General features: G+C 40.0%; 1 protein-coding gene across 1 annotated transcript in view; it reads left to right on the top strand.

Moving 5' to 3' along the window:
* Positions 1–13312, top strand: part of LOC104543749 (disco-interacting protein 2 homolog A-like) — a gene marked incomplete at both ends in the record, with an annotated part of 27452 nt that overhangs the window by 11834 nt on the left and 2306 nt on the right. Inside the window, 11 exons of the mRNA XM_010188429.1 lie at positions 2324–2452; positions 3250–3369; positions 5262–5459; positions 7048–7139; positions 7387–7497; positions 8248–8371; positions 8652–8761; positions 9188–9290; positions 11730–11794; positions 12095–12188; positions 12661–12780. Coding sequence (XP_010186731.1) covers positions 2324–2452; positions 3250–3369; positions 5262–5459; positions 7048–7139; positions 7387–7497; positions 8248–8371; positions 8652–8761; positions 9188–9290; positions 11730–11794; positions 12095–12188; positions 12661–12780 — 1266 coding nt within the window. The remainder of the gene's footprint in view (positions 1–2323; positions 2453–3249; positions 3370–5261; positions 5460–7047; positions 7140–7386; positions 7498–8247; positions 8372–8651; positions 8762–9187; positions 9291–11729; positions 11795–12094; positions 12189–12660; positions 12781–13312) is intronic.

Here is a 13312-nt window from a genome sequence, read left to right as displayed (position 1 = left end):
AGGAATATGCATGGTAAAACCTGCATCCATTTAGCATTGCAACTTCTCTACTTGATGCATGGCTTCTGTCCTTACGTACACCAAGTCTCATAGTGTACGTCACTCTCTCGTCCTCTGTCTTTATTGTTTTATTTGTGCACATCACTTCGAGTTTACATTTTGAATCACTTTAATGTTTAGTGGTGACAGCTTAATCTGTAGGAATGCCATTTTGGGGCCTCCCACTGGTGAAGCCACACAGATCTGATGAAGCACATAAAAATTATAGTTCTCACTGGTGTATTCGAGGAGTGAAATCTTTAGACATTGCTGATCGCTGCAGGGCCTGTCAGTTGAGAAGTATGGACTTGTGGGCTAATTCTGCAGTGCGAGAGCCAGGTACATTTGACTCTGTGTCCATGTTTTGCGTCTACAGTAAAGCAAAGGAAAAACAAACAAACAAACAAAAAAACCCCCACAACCCAAAAGAACTCAAGAAGTACATAGAACACAGCAAAAGCTTTCCATTTACTCTCAATGCATGGGCTTTCTGTATGCCCTGTGAAGTGGTCAGAGCGATCAGTTTTACACAGAGTTGTTACCGTTTCCTGTTCCTGGTTCTAACTCGGGCATTTGTCAGAGACATTAAGTGATACTTTGTCCTGCTTGTACCTTACCCATATGAAAGGAATCTGTGGCCCTTGCTTTCGTAACCAGCAACACAGGTCCCTGCAGTACAAAAATTGGCATTGCGGTGATGATCATTGGGAAGTATGAGAACGAATTTAGTTTTCTCTTCTGGTGATCCCTCTAAAACTACTTAGAGCTGTACTAGCGACATGTACTGTACTCTCAGCTCTAGAAATCTGTAAAAAGAGCACTCTTATCGTGGTGCTAATTGCTTCCTCAAAATGGGTGACATAATACATGTATTTCACAGCCCTGCCTAGATCTCCCTGTGCTTTGAGTTCTTTCTGCAGGATTTGTGGCACGCTGAAGTCCTTCAAGGGATGTCACCACAGAGCTGCGTGACCCCAAGAAGTTCCTCCAGCACGGCGCAGGAGCGGATTCTTAAGCTCTTTCCTGTTGCACTCCTATTTTTATTTATTAGAATTCTGAATATTTCAGGCCTAAAATTTTTGTTATTCCTTATTTGAGCAGTTCTCCCAGATACTTCCTTTTCCTAACCTGTGATTCAATTCAAAACCGTTCCATAATCTAGGTCACAATTTTGGAATAATGATATTCCCTAGACATTGTTCTGCCACACAGAAATGCGGTGCGGTTCCAAGCAAAGCAGGCTTTTGCCTGAAGGTTGTTACAAGGTGGTTCCCAAGCCCATGTGAGGATTTGAGAATTGCCCTGCTTTCCCTATGTAAATATACAATATAAAAAAATTACTTATTGTTTGTAGTGCACACCATGAAATAAAACAGCATGTCATGTCTGGCTACAAATGACCAGCACATGCCTCAGAAAACCCTGTGCTGAATTTATCTGTTGTGAGCGGTGTGTGTGTATAACGTTGACATCTACACCACAGGGTTTTTTGAGGGTTACAGGCATTCGAACTATTCTCATTGCTGGATCCCGAGGGAAGAGTGTACTGTGTCTGTACCACAGCGTAACCAGGAAGCTTTTCCTTACAGTATCACTGCGACACTGTCAAAACCAGGTGGTAATAAAAGCTCCTAAAGGAAAACCATGACTGGTCTTACAAACTGCAGAGGACAGCTTAAGTCAGCAGTTACTTTCCGCTGAAAGGGTCTCTCATCTCTCCATGTCCATTCTCAAGGTATCTTCAGACCGAAGTGTGCAGTCTTTGCCACCTTAAAATCTTAACCCATGTTTCTCAGCAAAAGTCTTTCTCTTATAACCTGTAGAATGTAGATAAATGCTTCACGTTATTCTGGGACAAAAGTTCCCTTTTAAACCTTGTGCTCTTGTCCCTTTCTCTTCCTGTGCTGGTTAGACCAGTTGTTACAGTTTTGTGGTGACACTTTGGGTCCCCGTATTTCTTTTGGGAGATGCTGAGACAGGCTTTCTTTGCAGATGTGTGTTGTTGACACGTCATGAATCTCCTTGCCTTTCACCTTGAAGTGATGGAGTGACCCACCACTCTATTTGTCATAATTTGGATCTCTTCGAAAGTTGGAGAGACAGCACGGTTCCTTTCAGGATTGCCCCTATGTCTAGAAGGTTTTTGGTTACAGATTGATTAGAGAAGTTAGAGTTTTGTTAAAAACACATGAGAAAACAGCAAGAATGCTGTAAGAAGCAACTTTTGATATGTTGGTTCTTAAGATGAATGATGAGCTCCCATCTCTGTCTCCCCTTTCTACAGATAACCACTCTGCACCTCCAGATGTAACCACTGGCCTGGTGGAACATTTGCATCATGAGCGTCCACAGGTAGCATCAGTACGAGGAGTTCCCAGAGGCTACAACAGCAGCATTTTGGAAACTGCAGATGGTGATTGTATTATAAATCTCTTACCTTTCAATCTGTGTCTTTTTTCCTGAATAAGTGAATGTGTAACAGAGCTTGACACCAATCATGTGCTATGCTTCTGGTCCCTCCAAAGCTCTTGGTCTGCCACAGAAGAGGAAGCCGTACTGCATTTCCCATGTTCTGCTCATGGGAACCATGGCCCCATTTCTGTATATTTCTATAGTAAAAGGCAATATAAGCCCTTTAGTCTCACATTTGAATTTTATATTGCCTCAGACCTTTAAATTTCAATAAATACAAAAAAACCCACATTTATTAAATTTATAATTTAAAAACAACGTATCACATACACAAATTAAAATCAGCATTCAACATGGTTTTGTGTTGCGATTGTTTTTTGCTAGCCCTGTAAAATATTGAAAGATTCACATCTTTTTCCAAGCATTCTCACACTTTCAGAACTGAATAAATGTTAAGATGTAGCAAATACTTAGACTCTTGAAGACAAGAACGTTCTTCAGGTTTGTATTGGAATCTCATGAAGGAGTTAGCAGTTTGTAAAGCTAAACTGAAGTGTGAGATGATGTACGCATTAGCCAGGTAGCAAGGGAACAGCACTGTTTTAAAATAAATAAATCCATAGTTGAAATTGTTACTGATTAAAGCTGATTTTTTCCAAATGAGCTGCTCATATTTAATGACTCTTCCACTTCCACAAAGCTGTGCTGAGCCTAGCATGATGTCAGCAGTGTGGCAGCATGTGTTTTAGTGTATGTTTATTGATACACGGTAAGTAATAAATCTTTTCTGTTTCACAGGTGTCCCAGTGAATAGCAGAGTGTCCTCTAAAATCCAGCAGCTTCTAAATACCTTGAAAAGACCAAAGCGCCCACCTTTGAAAGAGTTTTTTGTTGATGATTTTGAAGAACTCCTAGAAGGTTAATTTTCTTTGAAATATAGTTTTTACTTTGTGTAAGCAGTTCACAGAAGAACTGATCTGTCTTAGCAGGTGTTTTCTTTTTCTCTTCCCAATAGAAAACAAATCATAGTGGATTTGTTATATTGGAGAGAGAAAGGTCATTTGCTATCGCAAGTGAAACATAATCTCCAACTGAACCCTCCTACTCAGTGTACTTGTTTTCTCCCTCACTTTGGAAACTCTTCAGATTCAGTCCAATTTGGACCAGTGTGATGGCCTGGTGAATACTAAAGACAGGGATTTACACATGTTTGGAGAAATTCTGTTCACGTCTTTATCAAAGAACTTAATTGATGCATCCAGAAATTGTCATGTTTGGTGATAATCTCACTTTTTGCCTTAGAGATTCTAAACTCTGCCCTGCAGTCATCAGGGAATTTATAGAGGGTGCCCTTTGGAGTAAGTCAGAGCATTGCCTGAGTGTGACTGATGTGCAGCGGACCTCTGGAAGCCTCTGTCCAAGCTCCTGTTCAGAGCAGGTCTGACTGGATCAGGCTGCTCTGGGCTGTGTCCAGTCCAGTTCTGAGCATCTCCAAACACAGAGATTCCACAGCTTCTGTGGCCATTTGTAGCTGATCAGTGCCCAAATGCAGATAGATTTTTAAAAAAGTTACTTGGAATTTATTATGATAATATTGTTTGCATGCATGTTAATATCCTCTTATTGAAATCCAGGAGCTTTCATTATGTTCAGAGGAATTAAATGCATTGAGTGCTTTATGCAACATGTCTATGCACAACATGAAAGGGTAGTGCTTGTACATGCTCTGCAGAGAGTGACAGCTAAAACTTCCTATTTTCTTCTCTGTGTGCCTATGTCCCAGTGGAAAGAAGAGCATCTCTAACAAATGTAGAAGCTGCTTAGCCATATGTAGCTGCCTTTAAAACCAGCTGCATCGGCTAATTTTGGAGAATGATTTTTGTCCTGTTCTCTAAGTCTTAAAGATCAAATGAAAATTTTGTTCTCAGTGTGACATTTCTGAGCAGCTGCTACTGGATTCCTTGTACTGGTTGTTTGATACTTGAAGATATAAAGTGATGGCAGTTCTGGAGATTTTTCAGGCACATTTCCATTGAGCTGCATGTGTGTTATTGTGGAGAACAGAGAGCATCACTTTGAACTCTTAATTTTAGTTATTGCGTAGATTGACTGTTAGCTAAATCCAACTATGACTTTGTTTTGCTAACTGAGATCAAGATACTTCACCTTGAACAGCTTGAGGCAGGATTTTAACAGCCAGCTACTCAGAGAGTAAATGGCATACAAAGCCTGCAATGTTCCACCACTGAGAGATGATCCAGAAATCAAACAAAATATTCTGTGAATGGTACAGTTTTAGTTGTAGATAATCCATACCAGGACCATTTCATCTTGCTTTTAAATATATATATATATGTGTGTGTCTGTGTGTGTGTGTGTGTGTTCTTATAGAAACATAGTGTCATTCTTCATCACTGGTTGAGAATTTGGTGCAGTGAAAATAAATTCAGTTGTCACTGAAGCCATTCTCTCTGATAACGCTTCTTGACTTGGTGTAGGCTTTTCTTTAAATAGATGTGCAGAATAAGCAGCAGAAAATATAATCTTTCCAAAGCAGAGAACAGTGAACTAGGGATTCAAATTCTGTTCCTGTAGCCAGGTCCTTTGAATACTGTAGAATCAGAACTCCAAAGTGATGGTAATTTTTTTTGTGACGCTAACAGGTGATTAGCATAGCAACATCATAAAGCTGAGGAGAAATAATGATAGCTGGGAGGAAGATGAGACCGGTTTGTACAATAGTCTATTAAGTGTAACCTGCACATTCTGCAAGGATTGACATTTGCCATCTTTCTGTACTCTGGTTTTAGTGCAACAGCCTGACCCAAATCAACCAAAGCCTGAAGGAAATCAAATGAATGTACTTAAAGGTGAGCCCTTAGGCGTGGTAACCAACTGGCCACCTTCTCTGCTGGCTGCCCTGCAGCGCTGGGGAACTACCCAGCCAAAAGCCCCTTGCCTGACAGCGCTGGATACAACTGGGAAAGCTGTTTATACGCTTACCTACGGTAGGTGTTGGTGATGGCTGTAAAGAAGAAAGGGGCATTTGGTATGAACGAACCATTGGCTTTACTTGATGGGGACTGGCTGTGCTCATGACAGATACCTGAGATTATTATTTCATTGTGATGGAAAACATTTTAAGGAAAGTTAATGAAGGGAGGATGTGTATGGCATGGATTCTTCAGCTGCTTTTAAGTTTCAAACAATTGTGGGGTTTTTTGATTAAAAGAACACTAAAAATAGCCTGCTGTAAAACAGGAGGAAGAAACAGATGAGTAATAATGCACTCTTAAGGGTAGGTACTAAATTTTATCATGTTCTTGCATACCCTTATAGAGAAGACTTGTACTTCAGGAGCATATTAAGGATGTTGCTGTGGGAAGTGAAACTTGCCTGTATCAATGAACTAGAAGTATTACAGTAACTGCATTTTTTTGGAATATTTTTTTGTGTCCCCCAGGAGAGTCAACTGCAGCATTTCATTGTATAGTATGTTAGAATGTTAAAATTTTGTTTGCTTTCTTACAGATGAAGTATGCTTACAGGAGATGTAACTGAGCAGCTGCATTGGTTTCATTACTTAGCAGTGGAGCTTTGAGAATTGTTTAGAGTATCTTGTTTAGTTTTACGTTTTAAAAAAAAAAGAGGGAAAAGAAAAACTAACAAGAAGCCAAGCTCTAAATTGTACTTGTACTTTCTGCCAAGTGCACTGAATGGTGCATCCTGTAAAGAACTGGCCATTTGATGTACTTGAGTCCTGTGTAACTTTCTTTTATAAAATTGGAAAATACACAGAAAAAACCCTGTTGAATTGAAGAAGTTTGAGACTGACAAATACAAAATAACTGATGGTTGCTGCGTGGTCTCAAAGGATTGAGTGTGAATGTCAGTCCATAATAAAGACCCTGTACTAGAAAGCTGAGTTCCAGATGCACGCTGTTTGCTTTGGCATGCTTCTTTGGGGGATCTTGCTTTGATTTACCATTTATAGTAGAAGAGTTTTGCTGCTGCTCAGTTTTTTATAAACAGGCTACAAATTAAAATTTGTTTTTTATATGATGTCAAATAGGTAGTTAGATTATTGTATTTAATAGGCTGGAATATTTTTTTGTTCTGAATTACTGAGCACTGAACTGGCATTTCACAGAGACGGATTTTGTGGCATTTATTCCTACCCTTTGTTTCTTAAAGTTCAGTTTAATTTTTTGTTTACGATTTTTCTTTTTATCTCAAGCGGTTTGCTTTTTCTTAGAGCCCTTATGAAGGAGTCTTGTGAATTGACTTTTGGAAATGCAGTTAGGTAGTGTCAGCCAGACCACGTGTGTGTGTGGTGGGTGGGGGTGTGTGTGGTGTGGGTGTGTGTGCCCACACACATGCACTGAAATATTGGAGGAGCTCAGTGGGTTTGTGAGGTGGGATTGTTTTCACAACAGCAGTGTTCACTTTTTCCCAGTCACTTGCTTAATGTGCCTGTTGACCCTGTTCTAATACAACTGACTTGCCTAGTGCATATATAAGGCGCTGAGATTTGCCAATTAAGTGTTGAAATTTTAGTCGCTATTTTTTAATTTCAGTATTGTCTTTTTTCTTTAGGCAAACTGTGGAGTCGAAGCCTAAAGTTAGCGTATACCCTGCTCAACAAGCTAACCACTAAGAATGAACCACTGCTGAAGCCTGGAGATCGGGTAGGCTTCTGTTTGAAATGGTCGCTATGGATAAAATAGACAGTGAGAGGAACAGCTTTAGCTAAAGGAAGCCTTGTAATACTGTGACTTGTAATACTGTATTGTCACGGCATTTAATATTTCTGTTTCTAGCTTAAATATGAAACTGAACATTGTAGTGAAGATTTTTTTACACAAATGAAAAAGCAACCCTCCCCCGCACATGATGACAAAAGCCATTTTTTGTTATTTTAATGTGTTTTTGTAGGTAGCTCTCGTATTTCCTAATAGTGATCCAGTTATGTTTATGGTGGCATTTTATGGATGTCTCCTGGCAGAACTTATTCCTGTCCCAATAGAAGTTCCACTAACAAGAAAGGTAGGTAAATACATTCAACACTTGAATGGTTTTGTAAATAAATAAAGTGGGTGGGTGTCTAAATCCTATAGCATTTATATGGGACCCTTCAGAACCTGTACTTCTGAAAGCAGGGTGGTGCACCAGCTGAACTACTGGGTGCACGTTATATGCTTGGGAAGTGTTTAGTTAGGAAAGGGGGGAAATAGTATGAAGCTAGTAAATAAAGTATTCTAGGATATGTAACTATAGAAAATATTTTAATTCATTATTTTTAGATGTGTGAAAGCATTCCTCAAAATATAACACAGAAATGCTGTCTTTTTAGCTCTCATGTTGAGTAACAAGAGCACAGGCATGTAGAGACACCATAGTTACTGGAAATATCATTATAATCCCACACACATTTAGATTACTGGGGAAGAGCTATAAAGCTACAGGCTCTGTTCTTCAGTGCCTCAGGACTCAGAAACAGCATCAAACCAGGTCTGTTTTACCAGAACCTATAAACATCCCTGTTGGGTTGGAGAGAGATCCACTTTTGACACTGCTTCACTAAATTGCTTGCCAGATCTGCCTTCAAATCTAACTTAGTTGACACTACACAAAACTAGGCCTTTTGAGTATAGACCTCTGTCTGTCTTCTGTAAAAGGTCTTATGGGCTAGAAGTTTGTTTTTTCCTGTGATACAAGTTGGCTTAGTATTTTCTAAATGTGGAAAAGCTACCGTTCGCTATTCGTAATTTTGCTATAATGTGGTTTTATCTATAGGATGCTGGCAGCCAGCAGATTGGATTTCTTCTGGGCAGCTGTGGAGTAACACTAGCTTTAACCACTGATGCCTGTCAAAAAGGCCTTCCTAAAGCTCAAACTGGCGAGGTGGTTACATTCAAAGGTATGGTTTTAAGATAATTAAATTTCTTTATAGGATAAAGAGTGGGTATATCCACTGCTGCTATTTAACAACAAACTTTGAATTTGCTTGCATGCTTCTAGCTTACATCTAAAGAAGAACTGCCTTCATTGTCAAGACAGTACTAAGTGCTGCTTCTTCCTGTCAGAGGGATGGTGCTGCAGCTTTTGCTTGCCTCCTGTTGTTGCCTGTGAATACTGGGGGGAAAAAAAACCCTGATTTTTTGAACTGTAATGACAGTAACTTTTCTTTTTCTTTGAAGGCTGGCCTCGTCTCATTTGGTTTGTGATTGATGGGAAGCATCTGGCCAAACCAACTAAGGACTGGCATCCACAAGTACGGGATGCCAGTGCTGAGATTGCTTATATTGAGGTAATCCAGTATAATATGCCTAACTTACAATTACTCTTGTGTAGTTTGTCACAGCACGTTTTCTTCCTTTAATCTCCTGATGTGATAAAAGAGATTACTGTAGTATTTTTAACCGCAGAACAAGAATGTCTCCCTTAAGATTACCAAGCAAACTGTCCTTTGAGTGGTTTTGCTTAGTCCGATTGAAGACTGTGGATAATTGGCATTCTGGGATCCCTGGGACAATTTGTTTAATTGGGCTGGAGAAACAGATTTCATGGAATATTAGTATATTCTCTGAACATAAATGTACGTTTTGCACTGCCTTTTTTATTTTTTAATAAAAGTTTGCTTCATTTTTATAATAAAATATTCTTTCAGTTTACTACTATAAATTTTTTAGATTTTGCTGTTAACTTGCTGTTTGTGTAAACTTTCTCTTTTCAGTACAAAACAAGTAAAGAGGGCAGCACAGTGGGCATTACTATATCTCATGCTTCCATGCTTGCACACTGTCATGCATTGACGCAGGCATGTGGCTATTCAGAAGGTAAGTTAGATAGGCACAACTTTAAAATTATACTCACAGCCTTGAATATTCAGACAATTTATGCTGCAAAATCATGTTTACTGTCTTAAAAGAACTTGGTAGCTAGTTCCAACCCCTCTACCATGAGCAGGGACACTTTCCACTAGACCAGGTTGCTCAAAGCTCCATCCAGTCTGGATTGAACACTTTCAGGAAGGGGGCATCCACAACGTCTCTGGGCAACTTGTTCCAGTGTCTCACCAGGCTCTGCCTTCTTTCAGTTTAAAACCATTACCCCTCGTCCTATCACTACACTCCCTGATTAAGAACCCCTCCCCATCTTTCCTGTGGGCCCCCTTTCAGGTACTGGAAGGCCACTATAAGGTCTTCCCCCAGAGCTTTCTCCTGTCTAGCCTGAACAACCCCAACTCTCTCAGCCTGTCTTTGTAGGACAGGTGCTCCAGCCCCCCTGATCATCTCTGTGGCCCTCCTCTGGACTTGCTCCAACAGGTCCATGTTCTTCTTCAGTTGATGTACCCAGAGCTGGACACAGTATTGCGGTTGGGGTCTCACAGGAGAGGAGTAGATTGGGAGAATCACATCTCCATAGGGATTTGAATAAAGTGAGAGATCTGCATATTTTTAGACATTCTCTTAGTAGCCAAGAACTGCACCTGGCTTTGACCATATGCATAGAGTTTCTCTGTGCTACCATTAACCAAAAACCTTTCCCTTTGAAATCTGTTTGCTGGAAGAATCTCATGATTTGACTCAGTTTTATCTCATAATGTGGTAGTGTGTGCTAATGTATCACGGGACATGCAGAATCACAGAATGGTTGAGATTGGAAGAGACCTCTGGAGGTCACCTGGTCCAAACCCTCTGCTCAGGCAGGGCCACCTACAGCCAGCTGCACAGGACCATGCCCAGACAGTTTTTCAGTATCTCCAAGAATGAAAAATCCACAGCCTCTCTGGACAACTTGTGCCAGTGCTTTGTCACCACTTCATAAAGTTTCTCCAGCTGCCTCAGTCCCTTGATCATCCCTGTGGCACCTCACTGGGCTCACTTCAGTAGTTCCATCTCTCTTATAAAGGGGAGCCCCAAAATGGACACAGCACTCCAGCTGTGGCCTAACCAGTGCTGAGCAGAGGAGAAGAATCACCTCCCTCGACCTGCTGACAACACTCCTCCCAGTGCACCATTAGCTTTCATTGCTGCAAGGGCACATTGCTGGCTCACATTAAACTTGGTGGCCACTGTGAACCCAGGACCCTTTCTGTAAAGCTGCTCTTCAGACCGTTGGCTTCCAGCATGTCCCGGTTGCATGGGGTTATTCCTCCCCAGGAGGCGTTTCTCCTTGTTGAACTTCACGAGGTTCCTGTCAGACCATTCACTCAGCCTATTGAGGTCCCCCTGGGTGGCAGCACAACCCCCTGATTTATCAGCCATTCCTCCAGCTTTCTGTCATCCTCAAACTTGCTGAGGATACACTCTACCCCATCATCCAGATCATTAATGAAGATGCTGAACAGAACTGGAGCCAGTATTGACCCCTGGGCCACAGAGCTAGTTGCTGGCCTCCAACTAGACTTTGTGGCACTAGTCACCACCCTCTAGGCCTGGTCGTTCAGCCAGTTTTCAGTCTACCTCCCTGTCTGCTCATCCACCCCATACTTCATCACCTCTGTGAGGATCTTACAGAGTCTGTTATAAGATGCTGTGAAACTGCTGGCATATCCAGTTCTATGCACTTCACTTCTCCTGAAGGTTGAGAGGAACTGAGGGTATGGAAGATTTGCATTCCCTTATATACACGTTTATGCCTGGGACTACGCACCTGTCTCTGATCAATTGGAGCTCTCCGTCACCCAGAGCATGAATGGATATATGGCTGACTTACTGAAGTGTTTTATTGGGAAATACCTGTGTACATTCTGAAAACTTTGGGATATTTTTTATTATTTTAAAGACCAATTTTTTGTGCATGCAGCATCCTACATCAGTGATAAGCAAGTTTTGCCTGTTCAGTAAAAGAAATCCCTCTAAAATCAGATGTAATCTTTGATTTAAAAATCTTTGTTTCTGTTTTCTTAAATCATGCAGGGTTCAAATTTCTTGGAGAAAACATTGAAGACAATTTAGTACAGCCATGGTAGTATTTTTTACTAAATCATTTCTTTCACATATAGCTGAAATTTTTCAGTCTGTGGTATTACAATGAAAACAGTCTTAAATACCATGTAATAATTTAGGCTAGTTTAAAGATGATTTTTGTAAGTAAAATAAGACACTTTCAGCTTAAGCAGCCAGTTTGTTATAGACAGGAAGTCATGTCAATATAGCTTTGATTTCTGAGTGGTGTTGGAAGTTTCATAGTTGCTTTAGCAAATATTTTGAGGTCTTAAACATTCTCATAAATACGGTTCTGAAGTCTCACAGTTTTTCCTTTGCTTTCAGCTGAAACACTGACAAATGTCTTGGATTTCAAAAGAGATGCTGGCCTGTGGCATGGAGTATTAACAGTGAGTATTTAAATGAATGAAAAAAACTGCAATAAGTTGCTTTTCAGGGGTAGAGTTTTGGTATCAGAATGAGGTCATAAACTCTTTCAAACTATTTATATTTCAGTATTTATATTTTTCAGGATAAAGTGTTACAGAGTGCACAGGCATAGCTTATGTTTTTACTGACTGTACACATAGTTTTCACTAAGTTAAATGTAAGAATTACACTGTAGCTGTGATTAATTTTTTTTTAAGAATTGGTACATGCTGTGTATTATTTGAGCCACTTGAAAGTTTATCTTTTAATGTATTTCTCAGAGTGTCATGAACAGGATGCATGTCATCAGTATTCCCTATGCATTAATGAAGGTTAATCCACTTTCCTGGATACAGAAAGTCTGTTCATATAAAGGTAACCTTGATGTATTTTTATTTAGCCCATCTCTTTTTGGATTATTTTTTTAAAAAATTAATAAACATGTTTGTGTAGAATATCTGCTCTAGCTGAGGCCACTGCTGATTTATCCAGGTGACTTCCTTTGCCACAGTTTTAGCAATTGAGTACTCTATTTCAGTCTGATATGTACTGGTAGATTCATTGATGAGTGATGTTGATGGCTTCTTCTGATAGACCTTTAAAGAAACTGTGTTTTCCATCTCACTATTTGTATCTTTAGTAAACATTTAAATTCTGTAATTAAGTCTATCTGGAGACACTGAGTATACACGTGTCATAGTAGTGAAATGTTTGTCATTTGTATTTGTTTTCTGTGTTTGTAATTAGTTTCATAAATTTCTACACAAAAGAATTTCTAGAATATTGTAATAGGTCTTTATTTTCTTCTGTACATACGTCATAGTTTGCTTTTTTTATTTATTTTCAGCCCGTGTAGCAGTAGTAAAATCACGTGATATGCACTGGTCACTTTTGGCTCAGAGGGATCAGAGAGATGTCAGTCTGAGCTCTTTACGAATGTTAATAGTGGCAGATGGAGCTAATCCATGTGAGTATGGGTGCATTTGCTGAGTGTCAGTCCAAGGTGAACTGAAACATGCAGTAAATCACAGAACTGTGGGTCTGCACTGCAGGAGCTCAGCAGCACTGGCTGTAGTTCATCTTCAGCAAAACGGAGACAGCAGCAGGATTTCTTTGCCAAGGACACTGGAGTGAAACTTCCATAGAAAATGTTCTGAAGAATTCATTCTTTATATAAAGAATAGTTGGCAATGTAATTTGAAAGAGGCTTTTAAAATTTCAAGCAAATCATAAGGCCAGTTTCAAAGTAGTTACTCATGCATTGCATGTTGACGTAAAATCTTTTGAGTTGCAGTGTGTCTGATTCTGTACATGCCGCTAGGCCTTGTCTCAATCATGTGCAAGGACATAAAAATGGGAGCAGTCACAGCCTTAACTCAAAACTGTGACCACTATTAACCATAGTGTGGGGTAGGTTCTTGCCTTTTTCTGTCAATCATACGATGGTGTTTTGCAGTAACTTGAGAAAGCAGCTAGGAGTTTTCTTTTGCAGCAGCAGG

This window comes from Mesitornis unicolor, unplaced genomic scaffold (assembly GCF_000695765.1).
Source record: "Mesitornis unicolor isolate BGI_N332 unplaced genomic scaffold, ASM69576v1 scaffold1130, whole genome shotgun sequence".
NCBI classification, from domain to species: domain Eukaryota; kingdom Metazoa; phylum Chordata; class Aves; order Mesitornithiformes; family Mesitornithidae; genus Mesitornis; species Mesitornis unicolor.
The sequence above is the reverse complement of the archived record's forward strand: the minus strand, read 5'-3'. Positions and strand labels throughout refer to the sequence as shown.